General features: G+C 57.7%; 2 protein-coding genes across 2 annotated transcripts; both read left to right on the top strand.

Moving 5' to 3' along the window:
• The first annotated feature begins 5,914 nt into the window (after window positions 1-5,914).
• LOC311156370 (lipase member M-like) lies at window positions 5,915-13,661 on the top strand. The gene is made up of 11 exons (XM_084210239.1): window positions 5,915-6,014; window positions 6,133-6,148; window positions 7,006-7,117; window positions 8,037-8,154; window positions 8,429-8,627; window positions 9,364-9,473; window positions 9,764-9,909; window positions 10,894-11,040; window positions 11,383-11,454; window positions 12,418-12,483; window positions 12,596-13,661. The coding sequence occupies exons 3-11, from the start codon at window positions 7,013-7,015 to the stop codon at window positions 12,827-12,829; spliced, it is 1,197 nt and encodes a 398-aa protein (XP_084066365.1). The 5' UTR covers window positions 5,915-6,014; window positions 6,133-6,148; window positions 7,006-7,012; the 3' UTR covers window positions 12,830-13,661.
• A 656-nt stretch (window positions 13,662-14,317) lies between these two features.
• On the top strand, window positions 14,318-17,352 carry PAOX (polyamine oxidase). The gene is made up of 7 exons (XM_084209911.1): window positions 14,318-14,494; window positions 14,853-15,345; window positions 15,425-15,627; window positions 15,853-16,108; window positions 16,194-16,306; window positions 16,379-16,536; window positions 16,850-17,352. Exons 1-7 carry the CDS (start codon window positions 14,350-14,352, stop codon window positions 16,988-16,990), a joined length of 1,509 nt encoding a protein of 502 aa, XP_084066037.1. The 5' UTR covers window positions 14,318-14,349; the 3' UTR covers window positions 16,991-17,352.
• The last annotated feature ends 23 nt before the right edge of the window (window positions 17,353-17,375 follow it).

The raw sequence follows: 17,375 nt of genomic DNA, 5'->3' as shown, positions 1-17,375 counted from the left end.
ATATTTGTAATGACATCTTTTCTCTCTGTGATCAGCTGCTGATGCCCTGGAGCAGCACCTGACAGTGAGCACTGTGCTCATGCCGTGGATATCCATGCAAATGCAGGGTGACTCCTCCACCTTGGGAAATAAACACACACAGAGGCTGCCAAGGTGCTGCTCCCCCTGCAAACTTCTGAAAAGCTGGCAGGAAATCAGAATCACAGAATCCTTAAGAGACTCCCCCAAGATCATCAAAGCCAACCACGCTCATCCCCCCCACCTGCCATTTATTCAAATTTGGTTTAGAAGAACTTTTCACCTCTGAAAACTCATTAAAAGCACAGGGTTTAGTCTCTTTCTGTTCAGGTTATGAAGTTTCTGATAACTCCTGCAGTTATCAGTGTTAGCAATGCATTATCTTCATTCTGTCCCAACAGAGCACTTTGGTGAAGTTCTGGCTCAGACAGGTACTTTGAGCTGTCAAAGGATCAATAATGAACCAAGATGTGTGTTTTGGAAGCAAACCCATTTCTGCTTGCAGAACAAACATTGTGAAATTCCACCTCCTGGCATGGCCGTGGCAGGAGGCAAACCAGCCTCAGCCACACGTGGGGAGGATGTTGGTCACTCTTATTCCATCTTCTCCCAGGTGTGCTCGTGCAGAGGGTGTCACAGGGCTCAAAGCTGTGTCACATCCCTCTCAGGGCACAGCAGTGTCACCCTACTGCCTGATCCATCATTTCCCCCATCACACAGGGCAGCAGCACACCCAGGAGTGGGGCACAGGGGCTGAACAACCCCAGCACAGCCTCCCTCCCACAGGCACAGGCTTGAAGAGAAGTGGTGGTGCTTTTGCAAGCAATCCAAGGATTGTTCTGGTGTCTGCTCTAAGCAACCTGCTGGCCTGTGGGGTTATTTGGAAACTGATTTGTCCCAGAGTTAATCTAGGACAGGGCTTCATGGAGTTATGACCGATGGTGCGCTGCCTTTTCACATCTTTTTGATCCTTTGCAGCTTGACAACGATTTCCAGAGGCATTGCTAAGTGGATTCGGGCTTTTCATTTGGTTGAAAATGCTGTGCTTTCTTATTTCAGGAGCTCACAGCAATTTCCATGCTATTTCCAGTGTCATTTTCCAATTTTCTCTTGAGTTTGTTAGATGAACCTCTGAGAGAGAGAGAAAGAGACTAGTTTTGAGACTTGCATTTTCATGTGGTGGCACTTCAAGCCACAGTTAGCTGAAACCAAGATCAGATGTAATTTTCTCCAAAACCTCACAAACCAGTGTTGATCCTTGATGGCTCTTCCCCCAGGCAACCACTGACAGAAGGAGAGGACACAGCCCTAAGCTGTGCCAGGGGAAGTTTAGGTTGGACATCAGCAGAAAATCCTTCACTGGGAGAGTGATTGGGGTCTAGGATTGCCTGCCCAGAGAGGTGGTGGAGGGAGCCACCACCCCTGGACATGTTTAAAGAAGACTGGACGTGGCACCCAGTGCCATGGTTTGGTTGATGAGGAGGTGTCAGATCCCAGGCTGGGTTTGATGGTCTCAGCTTTTCCCACTGAGTTCATTCTGTGGTTCTGTGATCCCCCTGGCCCTGGGCTGTGTCCTGTGGGACACGTTCCTGCTCCCTGCCAGCCCTGAGCAGGGCTTTGGCAAAGCTGAGCCGGATCAGCTCGTCTCCAGTGTGCTGGGAAACAACCTCAAGAGCACCACGGCACCAAATTTGGAAACTGCCAGTGTTTCTTTACTGAGAAATTTTACTCATGTTGCCCCAGGTCTGTTCAGCCACAAACCAAACTTTTTCAGCTGTAAAATACACTTTAAAGCCAATGAAGAGAGATCAAGGAAGAAGGACAAAAAGTCCAGGGTTGTTCTGGGCTCTTCTGAACAGGGGAGGAATTACTGAAGAAACACCGGTGAGCACATCTCCATTATTTCCCAACCCACATTTATGCTTTTGTTTATTCCATTTCATTAGAGAGAATGGAATGATTGCATGAACAACCCCAACAAGGTGTTGTGAAAAGATCAGCTGCTTCCTCAAGCTCCACTGTGCAACCCCAGCACGGCCAAAACCCCCACCAAAAGTGCAAACCAGAGACATCCCAGCCCAGCCAAGGGGACTTTAAACCAGGAAAAGTACAAGGAGATAAGGACTCATCGGGCTCTTCAACCTGAGCTGTGTTCTCTGAGGTTTCTGCAAGGCTCTGGTGTTTATCTGGCAGGGATTGCACAAGAGCTGGCACTGTCCCACTGCCAACATCAGGGTGCTGCTCCCTGCCCCAGCTCAGGATGCCAGGTGATCCGTGGCTGCTTCACCCTTGGCACAGAGCTGCTGGAGGGAAGGTGGGCATGGAGAGCCCAGGAGAGGATCAGCCCCAGCCCCAGAGCTGAGGAACGTGCTGCTTGCACCATCTGCCTCGCAGGAGGTGACTCAGCAGCAGCAGACCTGCACCTGAGGGACAGCAGTGGGGACACAGCTGGTTCCCTTCCTGTTGTGCCAGCAGCAGGTGGGGTTGCAGTCCTGTGGTGCCTGAGATGAGAGCAGGAAAGGCATCCAGCAGCAATGCTGCCTGATGGCTGGGAAGTGTGGAGCTAACCAGCAGCACACCTCACCACCAGGTGTAACTTTTGAAACATGGGGTTTGGGACTCGGGCAGGTTCCAGGACTTGTTGGCTGGAAACTTTGGCCTTCCATGTCACACCTTGGCCAGCACACCTGGACACACATCCCTCTGGGAATGTGGAATCCCAGAGTGGTTTGGGTGGGAGGAACCTTAAAGATCATCTCATTCCACCCCCTGCCATGGGCTGGGACACCTTCCACTGTCCCAGGCTGCTCCCAGCCCCAAAGTCCAGCCTGGCCCTGGGCACTGCCAGGGATCCAGGGGCAGCCCCAGCTGCTCTAGGCACCCTGTGCCAGGGCCTGCCCACCCTGCCAGGGAACAATTCCTCATTCCCAATATCCCATTCAGCCCTGCCCTCTGTCAATCTGAACCCATTCCCCTTGTCCTGTCACTGCAGTTCCTGCTGCAGGGTCCCTCTCCAGCTTCCCCTTCGTGCCCTGGAAGGAGCTGTGAGGTCTCCACACACCCTTCCCCTCTCCAGGCTGAGCATTCCCAGCTCTCCCAGCCTGGCTCCAGAGGGAAGGTGCTCCAGACCCCTCAGCACCTCCATGGACCTGCTCCAACATTTCCATGCCCTCCTTATGCTGGGAGCACCAGGACTGTGCACAGGTGGGGTCTCACCTGAGTGGGGCAGAGGGGCAGGATCCCCCCTGCCCTGCTTCACACACTGCTGCCTTCTCACCCCACCACTCATTCTCCAGTGGAGGTCCTAGCTAGCAGTAACAGCAGTGATAAATTCATAATAACAGAGGCTGGAAAGGCAGCAGAGACTTCTCTGGCATCCTCAGGCTGTGGAATGAGGCCATTGGAGCAGTGTGTCAGTGCTGAGGTGAGCCTGTGATTCAGCACCTGGGGTTGTTCCACCTGTGGTGGAAGGACAGAAGGTGCCAAAACCACAAAGCAGCTGGGTTTTTACTGAGGAACTCTTGTGGAGCTTAGTCAAGGGGAGCAGTGAAAGTCCTCAAACCTTTGAGGACTTGAAGGAGGTTGGGTTTAGGTGGGATATTGGGGAGGAATTGTTCCCTGGAAGGGTGGGCAGGCCCTGGAATGGATTTCCCAGAGCAGCTGTGGCTGCCCCTGGAAAAGGGAAGCACAGGGAGATAAGGAAAGGAAAATCAGAGCTGAAAGAACATCTGCATGGTGTTGGAATGTTGTTTGACAAAAGGTGTTTTGCAGGGAGTTGGGATAAGTGAATGGAGGGATGGGATACAGGGAATGGCTTCAAAATGACAGAGGGCAGGGCTGGATGGGATACTGGGAATGAGGAATTGTTCCCTGGCAGGGTGGGCAGGCCCTGGCACAGGGTGCCCAGAGCAGCTGGGGCTGCCCCTGGATCCCTGGCAGTGCCCAAGGCCAGGCTGGACTTTGGGGCTCGGAGCAGCCTGGGATGGTGGAAGGTGTCCCTGCACATGGTAGGGGTGGGATGAGCTGAGCTTTAAGGTCCTTCCAACCTAGATGGGTTCCACCCACGACTCTCTGACTCTTGGCAGTGGGATTTTCATGCTCACAGGTGAGGGAAGACATTTCCAAAAGCCCAGAGCAGGCAGAGCAGGCTCCTCTCCAGCCTGGGGCTGGCCCTGTGCCCCACTCCACGACTCCTGGGTGTGCTGCTGCCCTGTGTGACGGGGGGAAATGATGGATCAGGCAGCAGGGTGACACTGCTGTGCCCTGAGAGGGATGTGACACAGCCTTGAGCCCTGTGACACCCTCTGCACGAGCACACCTGGGAGAAGATGGAATAAGAGGCTGAGTGACCAGCCTGCATGTTAGACAGTCTGTCTCTACTCTAAACCAATCCAAAAGTGCCACCATCACCCAGAAGATGGAGGCTAGGAGGAAGAAAGAAGAAGGATAGGGCACACTCAAATTCCTCCATCTTGGGACCCCAAAGCTCCATTCTAAAAACCCCAAAAATCTATTTTTCACCCGATGGCAAACTAACTATTATTCTACTTAAACTCTCCTGACTTGTAATTCTTCATACAAAGCTGGTCATTTGCTCCATGGGTCACAATCAAAGTCACAGGTGTCCTGGGCTCTGTGCCAGGGTCTCTGAGCCCCCTGGCAGGGGCTGGAGCCATCAGGGACAGACAGAGGGATGCCCTGGGTTCCCACAGCGGGTGTGGCTGGCTGGGCACAGGCTGCAGGTGGGGCACAAACACCTTGGCACAGGCAGCTCCTGTGGCTGTGGCTGAGCACCAGCTCTGCCTTGTACCTCTTGCTGCTGGTGAGACCTCCAGCTTGGGGCTTTTCCAGAGAGCCCTGCAGGGATTTTGTGAATTGCCCTTTGCTAACACGATGCTTTTGGACCTTACTGTCACTTCTCACAAGGGCTGGGATGCCCAGGTGTCTCCCATCCAGGCAGGCAGGGAGGTCTGACCTGTCCTTGGGTGTCCTTGGGGAGCCTGGCATGCTGCTGAGGCTTTGGAAAGGTGGGAGTGATGCCTTAAGAGTGATGCCTGAAGTTTTAGCTTTTGTGTTTTTCACATTCTGTGCTGCTGTAGTGTGCAGTTGTGAGCTTCACATGAAGGGATGGTGAGCTCTCTGCACAGAGCAGGGAGACAACACAATTCCTGCTCTAGCTGGGGACCAAGGACAAATGACCCAAATCTCAGTCCAAGAGCACAAACAACAGTAGAATGAAGAGCAAAAAACAAGGATGGGACTGCAGGGGCTGGAGCTGGGATGGGACAGTGAACTGCAAGATGCAAATGGAGCAGAACTGATCCCAGTGACAGACCCCACAGTGACTGGGTGTGCATTTTGGGACCATTTTGGTCCATCCTGAGTGCAGCCCTGGCTGGGCTCTTGTGCTGCCCAAGGTGGATCCATGGAGGAGATCCTTTGAATAAATCCCTGCTCTATTCTTTAGCTCTGTTCTAGGTCAGCCTTCTGAACACATGAGTTCAGACCAAGCGTTTTTGTTGCCCCAGGAACTCTTCCAAATAACCCTGGGACACAGGAAATCACCCTGGGAGTTAGGAAATGACCCTTTACAGAGAAAAGCTGCTGTCTTTTTGTTTGTTTGTATTTTTCCCCTGGCTCGTTGGCTTTTTTCTTTCCCACCCTGGCTATCAAGAGCTTAAGGTGCAACTCCATAGCTGGAATTCCTCAGCACACCAACCCGGCTGCCTCTGCAGCACTGCAATCCTCTGCAAGCACGAAAGCCACGGGAAGCCTCCCATGAAGGGAGGTGCCACAGGAGTGATCAGCACCCCTCTGTTAATTGGAGGACACGTGAGCAGCAATGCCAGCGTGGCTGGGCTCTGACACAGCCCGGTCCTTTTAACTCTGGGGATGACAGAGCCACTGGCACTGCCACCAGCAGCCTGGCCAGACGTGCCAGGGCTCTGCCTGGTAACCAATTTCCCTCCAGATCTGTGTCCTTTTGGAGCTGCCTGGTAACTTATTTCCCTCCTTGTCCTCCAGATTTGTGTCCTCTCGGAGCCGCCCCCAGGGGGAAAAGCATCGGTTGGTTGATCTTTTTTTTTTTATTTTCTTTTTGGTCTTAACTCGCAGCCTGGTGACACCACAGGTAGGTTTGCTGGGAGTATTTCAGAGGGTAGGAAAGTCTCGTGGTGTGGGAGCAGAAGGAGGGAGGCAGAGAGTAATTCACAGTTCATGCTGCTGGGCTGAAGTTGGGCTCTAACTTTTGAGAGCCTGGCAGAACCATCAGAAATCATATGTAATGTTAACTGTGTGCACTAAAAATAGGCCTCTGCTCAGCTCAGGAGCATCTAAGGTGATCAAAAAGGTGTTTTTTTCAGGCTACACTTATTTAACCAGGAGCCTTCCTATGAGGCTCTACCAGTTTCAGCTCATAGGATCTGAAAAATAGGATCTGTTTACAGTGGGTTTTGGGTAGGAAAGCTAAGCAATAGAGAAACACGAAAAGTATAGACAGAGTCATAGCCCAGCCACACTAAACATGTCCCTTCCATAGCATAAACTCCCCCTTTAGGTTAATTTCCTCTGTGAGACAACTGGCCCAGTCTGGGATTATCCCAGTACTGGTTTAGTTCTTGTTTTGCATAGCTGGTTCTCTTCTTCTTGCCATTAAAAACATAAAAAAGGCTCCAGCCTAGTATCAGATCCTGTCTGTACAGTATAAAAAATTCTCATGTGGACTGCAAAGAAAACTGAAATTGGGAGTTCCCCCCACTTTCCCAGCCCAGAAAATGACATGTCATCTTCAGATATGTGAGGAACTTAACACATCCCAACCAAGCAGAAACAAACATTCATATCAACCCCAGCAGCAACAACGATCAACAATAACAACAACAACAGCAACAGGTGTTGCTGTTGTCGCTCTTGCTGCTGCTCCTGTTGCTATTATTACTATCATTATCATTATTTTTGTTGCTGTTGTCAGTGTCATTATTCACACAGGCACGAGATGTGGCTGTCCATCGCAGTCCTGCTCCTGGCACAAGCAGCCACCAGCTCCGAAGGTGCCACCAAGCAGAAGAAGGCTCTGAACCCCGAGGCTCTCATGAACGTTGTAAGCCAGGAGAACTCTGAATTTCCTGTCTGAATTTCCTGTCTGAAGGCTTGGGCACGTTCAGCTGGAGGAGAGAGAGGCTTGGAGAGGGCTGGTGTTGTTGAGCTGCTGGGATGTGACGCTGCCTCCACACCATCATTAATTCTCCCGGCAGAATTAAGCGCAATTACCAGCAGGGCACTTAGAGACGGGGATAATCCCAGACTGGATTTGATCAGATGTCTCCCCAGAGGGTAGAAATTTGTGCGTGGCTCCTCCCCTTCAGCAGCAGCAAATCGCTCAGGGCCATGTCCAGGTGAGCCCTGAGAGGCTCTGAAGCTGGGTTATAAGATAAAATTGAATTGCTGCATTTAACCTTTCCTCATAGCAAAGCAACCCGTGGGCAGGACCGCAGCTGGATTTTCCCAGTCTGCGGAGTTTTCAGCATAAATAAAGCTCAGGCAGAGCCTCGGGAGCCCTGCAACGAACAGCTCCTGCGGGGTTTATCCCACCGCCCTTCCAGTCAGCCCAGCTCGGCTGGTTTGTCCCTCTGCGCCACCACCTTATCTGCCCGCCTTATCACCCGGAGCCTGATGTGACATGCGCTGCGGCAGGAAATCGGTGCCAGCCGCCAGCAAAGCGGGGTCAGGCGTCAGTGAATCCTTTCGGTTTCAAGGGCGTCAGTAAACCTTTTTGGTTCCAATGGTTTCAAGCCCTGCAGCCGCCAGCTCCCCTCCCCGCCCGCGGCTGAGCATCTCCCCTTCCCCCGGGCAGGTGCTGGGGCGGGGTTTGCACGGAGCATCCTCCGCCGCAAAAAGTCCTCAGCTGGTCCACGGACAGCCCGGGCAAAGCCATGTCCCACAAGTTCGGTTTTACCAAGTGATGTGCTCTTCATGCCTTTACTGTGGAAAGTTTCCCACCTGGGTTTTTCTTCCCCCAGAGCCAGATCATCTGCCACAGAGGGTACCCCAGCGAGGAGTATGAAGTGCTGACTCGGGATGGCTACTACATCCACCTGAACAGGATTCCTCATGGAAGAGAAAAGCCTAAGAACAGAGGTACAGGTCTATTTCTCTCAGAGCCAGCCAAAAATAAAAGCCCTGAGTGTCAGCAGGGAAATGGATGAACCTGGACAGGCTGGGGGAATAGTCATTGTTCAAGCAAAAAACACTGAATCCGTGGGATTTCTCCAATTTACACTCAAAGCTGTGGCCTAAATGCATATTTTGCATTTCCTCTGGCAGTGCAAGGAAGAGGCTTTACTGGCCTTTATTTGGGGTGAGTGAATAGAGAATGTGGTTCAATGAAATGTGCTGTTTCTTTTGCACCCAGGGGCCAAGCCAGTGGTGTTTCTCCAGCACGGGATCCTTGGAGAAGGCAGCCACTGGGTGGAAAACCTGGCCAACAACAGCCTTGGCTTCATACTAGCAGACTCTGGCTACGATGTGTGGCTGGCAAACAGCCGGGGGACCAGCTGGTCCCGGAGACACCAGCACCTTTCAGCGGACCAGGTGGAATTCTGGGATTTCAGGTGGGCTGGAGCGCCTTACAAAAGCCTGGCAGGGGCTCTCTACCTGGCACCAAGCTCTAGGCAGAGGTGGGTGCCTCTGAGCAGGCAAGTCAGAGCACCTCATCCCTGGCACAGGCTGCCCTGGGGAGGATGGAGGGACCTGAGCAGACCTGCCTGCTGACACGGTGCCAGCACCTCCCTGCAGCTGCCGAGAGCACGGGGCACTGCCACCTGCGTGGGGACACACAGAGACAGCAGCCCTGCTTCAGGGACCTCCACTGAGGCAGCCACCAGTGTCATTGCCACCTCCCCTGCTCCTAGACCTTGTTGCCTCTTGTCCCCTCTTTTTAAGCTGCCGCTGCCTCTCCAGAGCAGAATCCCCAAGCTCACAAAGAGGCTTTTAGTAAAACCTGCCTTTCACCACCTCCCACCAACAGGCACACGGGCAGGAAGCAGTGCTCCATTCCCCTGGGGGAAGGAGCATCCCAGGGAGCAGAGCTGGTGCTGTAATCCCGGTGGGAGCCAGCTCTGGCTGGGTATGGCACTGGAATGCTGGCCAGGCCCTGCACAGTCTGTTTACTGCTCCCCACGGCCGTGGGAGGACTAAGCCACCCAGGGCAGGGTGATGCCATGGCAGGAGGGATCCATGCCAGGGATTTTCCCCTGGAAAATCAGCCCCAGATGTAGAGCTGGGCAGTGCAAGGCAGCTCAGAGGAAGTTGCTGCCTCCCAGCCAACATCCCCCTCCTGTGCTGCAGCTTCCATGAGATGGCAATGTTCGACCTGCCGGCCGCCATCGACTTTGTGCTGCAGAAAACGGGGCAGAAGCAGCTCCACTACGTTGGACACTCCCAGGGCTGCTCAATTGGTGAGTTCCAAAGGGTCACCCACCACCTTGGCCTGAAAAATTCCATTTTGGTGCTTTTGGCAGCAGAAAGCAGAGGGCTCCCCACTGAAGTGCCCGGTCAGCCAAGGGAATAAAGGTGTTGCCTCCCTTTGGGCATCTCTTGCACCAGCATTTAGCAGGAAGGTGGCAACAGCACTCAGATTTCCAAGTGGAGATAATCAATTCAGCAGAGCTGGGTCCAAGTGAGCCCTCAGATTAAGCACCTGAGGAAAGATGGAGCAAGCCTGAGGTTGTTTATTCTGTTTTCTCAGCTTTTATTGCCTTTTCATCGCTGCCCGAACTGGCTCAGAAAGTCAAAATGTTTTTTGCCCTGGCTCCAGTAGTGTCACTCAAGCACACCAGAAGTCCCTTCATGAAGATGCAGTTCCTCATGGACAACAAGCTCCAGATGATTCCGGTAAGGGATCACTCCACACCCTCCTGCCCCAAAATTACTGCTTCTAGAGAAGGGATCGTGCCCAGACACAGCCCCTGGGGCTCTCTGATGCAGCAGAAAACAGTTAATTCCTGCTGGTTTTTTAGCACAGACACAATTCAGGCACACATGCTGTCCTGGAGGGCCTTGTTGAGTGCATTTTTTCTTTCCATCTGTAGGATACACGTGGTCTTTATTTGGGGACATATGGGAATAAATCCATTTTCTTCATGGTGGGAAAAGCCCCTTCTTTAGTCCTTTTTACACTTTAACTCCTTTTTATACAGTTTTACAGACCTCATGTGTGACTCTAATTGGTCAGGAGCTTTCTTGCCAATTATTTTATTGGTAATTAACAAGTTGCTATTCTGCATTGATTGGTCACTCAAACCCCCGGTGTGCACAGGCAGGAAAAGTTGGTTGTGAGAGGTTATTTTGATTTTTTTTCTGCCTAATGGTGAAAAACCAGTTTATACAGGTGCTGGGTGTTAGGTTAAGGAACTGCTCACCCCAGGACTGCTTTCACATGGGAACTTGCAAAGGGCTAGCTTCCCTTAGAAGAAATGACAGGCCAGCCAGAGCAGGCTTGATTTTATAAGGCTTTTCTTTATAATTTTTCTACCTTACTGCAACAAGGGCACTTGTAGGGGCCCTAGACCAAACACCTGGAGAAGAGCAGCTTTGCTGTGTTGATTCCATGAAAAACAGACCCTGTGCTTGGGGGAGGTGGGAGGAAAGAGTTGTGAATCCTGATTTCCCTGGAGTGTGATCAGTCAGCACCAACTCCTGCCACAAGCTGCCCACATCTCCGTGGGGCAGGGGCGCAGCAGGCTTGACTCCTGGCTATTCCTGCCCTGACATTCCTGCCTGACTCCTGATGTTTACTGCCTGGTGGGGCAGCCCAGGGGCTGGGCTGCAGGGAGGGAAGGCAGGGAATGCCCTTTGTGTGTCCCTTTGCTCCCGCAGCTGCTGCTGGGCAGAACGGACGCGTCCCTGCGCATCAGGAAGCTGTGGCGCTTTCTCCCCGAGCTCTGCAGGCACACGCTGCTGCACAGGCCCTGTGCCAACCTCTTCTTCCTGCTGGGTGGCTACAACGAGAAGAACCTCAACATGGTGGGTGTGCCACTCCAGTGGGGATGCTGCTGTGTCACCCACCCTGCCCAGCCTGCCACAGCCACTCGCCCCCCGTGCTCGCAGCAAGCGGACCCTGCGTGGGCAGCACGTGTCCCTCTGCCCCGTGTAAAGTGTGTCACAGAGCTCATCCCTCATCCCCATCGCTCTCCTCCCCATGCTGCCTCACAGCACTTGGTTTTTGATGAAAATTATGTTCCTGAGCCTGGTCCTGCTCTTCAGCCAGCGTGACTCAGCAGTGGCTGCTCTGGGAAACACCTGGCAGCTGCCGCTCCACTCCCATCCGCCGGAAAGCACCCACAGCTGGGATTTGTTTCCTTGCAGACACGGCTGGATGTGTACACATCCCACTATCCAGATGGCACCTCTGTCAAAAACATCATCCACTGGGCCCAGGTAGGATCCCTGAGACACAGATGCTTCACCACTGTCCCTTCGCTGAGAGCCTGCTGTGCCCAGGGCAGACACGAGAGCTCAGGGGTCCCAGACATTGGGAAAGTAAAGGCAAGAAATTAGAAGAGGTGCTGGGTGCAGGATGAGCTGCCCTAGTGCCTCTGGGGACCAGGGGACACTGCAGTGTGTGTCCTGTGCTGGGCCAGGCAGGACAAGGGACAGGATGGGGAGGCCACAGATGGATGCTGAGATCCCCAGCAGTCCCCAAAGCAGAACTTGGGGACACCATGAAGCCCAAGGAGAAGCTGGGGGAACTGGATGAGGAGGAAAATGGGGAGCCAACAACGTGTCCCCCTGACCAAAGGGGGCCTGGACACCCTGGAGATGGACTCTGCAGCTTCAGCACTGGTCCTGCTGGAAGTGGGGTCAGGCTGGAGAGCCCCACCCATGTGCCTCCTTGCAGAGCCAAATTATTGGTAATGGAAGCTGGAAAAGGACAATCAGGTTGTTGAAGGAGCTGCAGCAGGACCCTGCACACACAGCTGGTGGTGAGCAGGATTTCAGAGGGAAGAGTGTGGCACCAGGGCAGCCAAGGAGTCACGTGGAGCACCTTGGTTTGTCACCCATGGCTAGGGACAGGCATGGAGCCAGAGGTCAAAAAGCCACCCTGTTAGAAAAGGTGGAATGCCACCTCCTCCTGCAATGTCCCAACACCAACACCTCTCCTTGTCCTGTCTGTCCCCAGCCAGCTGGCATGGTTGGAGATGGGCACATGGAGAGCAGGGACTTCCACAAACACTTTCTGAGCATCCTCTCATGATGGGTGCCTTGAGGGGGCTGTGAGATGCAAGACCCATGCAGTAGCAGATCCATCCTCCTACAGCAGGTCCATCCTCCCACAGCAGATCCATCCTCTCACTGAGAGTAGATCCATCCTCCCCCAGCAGATCCATCCTCTCTTCCCAGGTGATAAAATCCGGAGAATTCAAAGCCTTTGACTACGGCAGTGAGAACCCCTCTAGGTACCACCAGGTAGGAGCTGCTGTGGCAGTGCTGACAGCTGGAGGTGCTGGGGGTCTCTCCAGGGTGGTGCAGGGACAGAATGTGTTCCCTGAGCACCTGAGAGCCCCCCGTGTCCCCCCAGGACACCCCGCCCTTGTACCGCGTGGAGGAGATGCCAGTGCCCACGGCGGTGTGGTCGGGAGGGCAGGACTGGGCAGCTGACTGGAGGGATGTGCTCCAGCTGCTGCCCCGCATCAGCCACCTCGTCACCTACACCCACATCCCCGACTGGAACCACTGGGACTTTGTCTGGGGCCTGGACGCCCCTGGGCGCCTCTACAGCAGCATCCTGAGGCTGATGGAGGGGTCCCGGTAGAGCGGCGGCTCCCGGGGGAGGTGTCAGCTGTCCATCCCCCGAGGAGGGGCTGGGACACTGCTGTCCCCTCCTCCCTGCTGGCCTGACACGCTTGTGGTGATGGTGCTTTCTACACGTCCCTTGGTTGTTGGGTCTCTCCTCTTTGCTTGGGAGCTCCTCAGGCACTGGTGGCACCGTGCTGGGAGGGCAGCAGCGGGGTTGGCCGAGGCGCCGGAGCGGAGAGGAGCCACCAGCCCTGCTGGAAGGGCCCCAACAGGATGGTGCTGAGCCAGGGGCACATGGGGACCCTGCCATGACCCCACGGTGGGTCGTGGGTTAGAGCAGCCAGTCTGTGAGGGAGCTGGGCCTGTTGGGTCTGGCTGTGGGGGGACAGGCTGAGCGCAGCCCCCCAGCCATGGCACACAAAGGAATGCAGGGGATGCATGAGGCCAAACCCTTCTTGGCAGCAGCAACAGGTGATGCAGTGAGGGGTTCTGGCCCCAGATTGTCGCTCAGGGGGTTCAGGTTGGATTTGGAGAATCATTTTTCCCCAAGGTAAGTCCCCAGGAAGTGGAAGGTCTCCATCTGGGCCAAGCCAGGCAGCTGCCTGCATTATTTGGGCTGGGACTCAGTGGCCAAAGGTCCCTAGGAATGGCTGCTTGGCTCAGCACCAAGACACTGGGAATGATCATCCCTCATCCCTGAGAGCTGGTGACCCAAATGCCCTGGGCTGGGTTGCAGGGCCACCGTTCCCCTGGGAAGCTGCTGCCAAGCTGATGTCCCCAGCCCGTCCCACCCTGCTGCTGGCTGCAAACCCGGAGGTGGGGAAAATCCCTCCTAAATAAATACTCCAAGGGGATTTCAGGAGCCTGTGCTTTGACACTCCCAGCTCTTCCTTGCATGTGAATATTTTCTGGGGAGCTGGCAGGGCCAGCAGGGACACGGGGCCAGCTGGTAGAGCTGGGTGGCACCGTGGGTTCTCCGAGGCTCCCAGCTGGGAGTATCCCAGTATATCCAGTACCCTACCCCACCCCTGGGCAGGGGGCTGGAACTCTTGCTGGCCAAAAAAACCCCACCAGACAGCCTTGGGAGTGGAGCTTTATTGTATCCATGAAGGTTTGGGAATCACGGGTGGGCGGGAGCGCTGGGACCGGCCCTTGGGGCAGCTCCGCTGGGATGTGCGCAGCGGGACGACGGAGCGATGGCATCCGCTGCTCCTCCACCTTGGAGGCTAGCCGCCACCGTGTAAGGTGGATGAGCGGGAGCAAAACGGGGAGAGGAAGAGGGTGGGGAGGTGGTCCCAGGGCTGCCCCTACTCCAGGGGGGGCCCCTCTCCCACCGCGGCCTCCCCCTGCCCTCCAGGGGTGCGGGCAGCTGGTTCATCCCCGCCCCGGGACCCACGGGCATCCATCCATGCCTCCCTCCATCCCTTCCTTCCTCCTTCCCTCCCTGCCGGGGCTCGGGCCGCTCCAGGGGCGGTGCCGTTGGCGGCGGGCGGTGCCGGCGGCGGCGGAGGGCGGTACCGGCCGGCGCGGGCGGCCATGGAGGGCAGCGGGCCCCGGGTGGTGGCGGTGGGCGCGGGGCTGGCGGGGCTGGGGGCGGCTCAGCGGCTCCGCGGACACGGCTCCCTCCGCCTGCTGGAGGCGGCGGCCCGCGCCGGCGGCCGCGTCTGCACCCGCCCCTTCGGTACGGGCGGGGAGGCCGGGGCAGGCTCCGGGAACCGGGGGTGGGCGGCACCGGGGGGCGGGCCCGGGCTGGGGCGGGGGGCGGCGGTACCGGGATGCGGGGGCCGCTGCACCTGACACCCCGCCCCTGGGGCCGGTCCGGAGTGGGCCGGACACGTGGCGGGGGTGGCCGGTCCCGTGAGCACGCGGGGACCGAACGGAAGCCGGTCACGGGGGGCAGCGGGGGCGCGGCGGGGCCCGCCGGCTCCGGCCGTTTCGGGGGCACGGGGCGCGGGGGGTCCCGCTGCGCCCCGAGCGCTCCTCCACGGGCACGACACGGCGTGACCCTTGTCCCTTCCTCCTTCCCTCCTTCCCGGCAGCGTCGGGGCTGGCGGAGATGGGGGCACACTGGATCCACGGCCCCTCGCCGGGAAATCCCGTGTTCTGCCTGGCCTCCCGCTACGGCCTGCTGGGCCCGGAGACCGCCCGGGAGGAGAACCAGCAGGTGGAGGGGGGCGGCCACCCCCCGCTGCCGTCCGTCACCTACGGCAGCTCGGGCAAGGTGCTGAATCCCGAGGCAGTGCGCGAAGCCCGCGACCTCTTCTACGCCCTCCTGGCCTCCACCCGCGCTTTCCAGGGCTCCAAGGAGCCGCCGTGGCCCAGCGTGGGTCAGTACGTGCGGGCAGAGATCGCCCGGACGGTTCCCACCATGGCGGGGGGCCAGGGGGATGCGCGGCGGCTGCAGCTGGCCGTGCTCGCCGCCTGCCTCAAGCTGGAGTGCTGCATCAGCGGGACCCACAGCATGGACCTGGTGGGGCTGGAGCCCTTCGGCGAGTACGTGTCGCTGCCCGGCCTGGACTGCACCTTCCCAGGGTAAGCGCGGGGCTCCGGAGCGGGACGCGAAGGAGCGATCCGGGGGCCGCCCCGTCCCCAGCGGTGACTCCTCCCACAGTGGCTACAGCGGCTTGGCCGAGCGCCTGCTCTCGGAGCTGCCCGAGGGCACCGTCCTGTTCAACAAGGCGGTGAGGACCATCCACTGGCAAGGGTCCTTCCGTGAGGAAGGCGACGATGGCAGCAGGGTTTTCCCTGTCCGGGTGGAGTGCGAGGATGGAGATGTCTTCCTTGCTGACCACGTCATCATCACTGTCCCGCTGGGTGAGGACACCAACACCTTCCCTTGCCCCGCCCTTGCCCTCCGACCAGCTGGCACGGTTGGAGATGGGCAAGTGGAGGGCAGGGATTGCCTAAACCCCTTCCCAGCCTCCCCTCTCCCGCTGGGAAGAGGTTGGAAAGGGGTTTGGGGGGGTCAGAGCACCTCAGACACCATTTAGGAGCCCAGCTGAGAGTTGCCCCGTTGCCCGCCCGAACTTGTGGCTGCAGGTTTCCTCAAGGAACGCCAGCAGGAATTCTTCCAGCCCCCCCTTCCCGAGCGGAAAGCACGGGCCATTCGCAACCTGGGCTTTGGCACCAACAACAAGATCTTCCTGGAGTTCGAGCAGCCTTTCTGGGAGCCCGAGCAGCAGCTCCTGGAAGTGGTGTGGGAGGACGAGTCGCCCCTGGAGGAGCCCGACGCTGACCTGGAGGCCAACTGGTTCAAGAAGCTCATCGGATTCGTGGTGCTGCAGCCGCCAGAGCAGTAGGTGGCCGGGGATTTGGGGCATCCGGGCCGCTGGTGGGCACGGGGAGGTGCAGCAGCTTTCAGCCCCGCCTTCCCGCCCCAGGCACGGGCACGTCCTGTGCGGCTTCATCGCGGGGAAGGAGTCGGAGCACATGGAGACGCTGAGCGACGCCGAGGTGCTCAGCGCCATGACCCACGTCCTGCGCACGATGACAGGTGCCCGCCCCGCCCCGCCCGCCCGCCGCCCCGGGGGGATCTCCCGATCCTAGCCCTGAGCCCCATCCGCAGGGAATCCGAACCTGCCCGCGCCCAGGAGCGTGCTCCGCTCCCGCTGGCACAGCGCTCCCTACACGCGCGGCTCCTACAGCTACGTGGCCGTCGGCAGCTCGGGGGACGACATCGATGTGCTCGCACAGCCCCTGCCCGAGGACCCCCGGGACCCCCGGGTGAGGACTCAGCTCCAGGGGGTGCGGCGGGGACAGACAGACAGCGGTGGGGACAGGCCGCTGCAGGAGCACGGGGAGGTGGCACTGCTGACCCTCTGCGGGGGTCACCAGTGCTCGGGTCACCCGCTGAGCTCCAGAGGGGGCATTCCCACAAAAGTCGTGGGCAGGCGGCTCCTCCCAACCTCCTAAGGAAGGGAAAGTGCCCGTGCTGGGTTTGTAAAGCGGCCGTGCCCGCGGGGTGCCGGAGCGCGGGGGGTGAGGCTGTTGTCGCCCAGCCCCGCGGCCTCTCTGCTCACCCCCCGCCTCTCCGCAGCCCCTGCAGCTCCTCTTCGCCGGCGAGGCCACGCACCGCACCTTCTACTCCACCACCCACGGGGCGCTGCTGTCGGGGTGGCGAGAGGCCGAGCGGCTCAACCAGCTCTTCCAGGCGCCCGTCCCCGCGCCTCAGTCCTGAGGCGGCAAAATAAACCGCGGTGCTTTGCCCTTCGGTCTCCTTTATTGAGAAACCTCCGCGCCGGCGGCTTCTTCCTCTCCGTGGCGGGGTGGGTGCGGCGGGGCTGGCTCCACGGAGCGGGGGCTGCGCTGTTGGTTCAATACCAGTTGGTGCTGGAGATGGTGTAGCGGGGATCGTCCAGCGGGTCCTGCGTCGGGCCTGGCCGCGGGGGAGCCTCCGGGGCGGGTGGGCGAGGGGGTTGAGGCTCAGACACGGCGGCACGGGGAGTGCCGGGGCCCGCGAGGGGCACGCCGGGGCCCGCGGGGGATACGCCGTGCCCTCCGCTGGCCCCGGCACTCGCCGTGCCGCCGGGAGGTGCGGCCAAACCCCGCTGAGGCGGCGGCGG

The sequence above is a fragment of the Fringilla coelebs genome (genome assembly GCF_963513975.1).
Source record: "Fringilla coelebs genome assembly, chromosome: 8".
Classification (NCBI taxonomy): domain Eukaryota; kingdom Metazoa; phylum Chordata; class Aves; order Passeriformes; family Fringillidae; genus Fringilla; species Fringilla coelebs.
Note: the sequence above shows the minus strand (reverse complement) of the source record. Positions and strands in the feature narration are given on the sequence as shown.

What these genes read in the sequence shown, in the direction of transcription:
- LOC311156370 (XM_084210239.1), top strand. Translation starts at nt 7,013, where the DNA reads ATGTGGCTGTCCATCGCAGTCCTGCTCCTGGCACAAGCAGCCACCAGC. An exon ending in ACAAGCTCCAGATGATTCCG is followed by an intron (nt 9,910 to 10,893) that starts GTAAGGGATCAC and finishes TTGCTCCCGCAG; the next exon opens with CTGCTGCTGGGCAGAACGGA. An exon ending in ACATCATCCACTGGGCCCAG is followed by an intron (nt 11,455 to 12,417) that starts GTAGGATCCCTG and finishes CTCTCTTCCCAG; the next exon opens with GTGATAAAATCCGGAGAATT.
- PAOX (XM_084209911.1), top strand. Translation starts at nt 14,350, where the DNA reads ATGGAGGGCAGCGGGCCCCGGGTGGTGGCGGTGGGCGCGGGGCTGGCG. An exon ending in GTGCTGCAGCCGCCAGAGCA is followed by an intron (nt 16,109 to 16,193) that starts GTAGGTGGCCGG and finishes TTCCCGCCCCAG; the next exon opens with GCACGGGCACGTCCTGTGCG. An exon ending in AGGACCCCCGGGACCCCCGG is followed by an intron (nt 16,537 to 16,849) that starts GTGAGGACTCAG and finishes GCCTCTCCGCAG; the next exon opens with CCCCTGCAGCTCCTCTTCGC.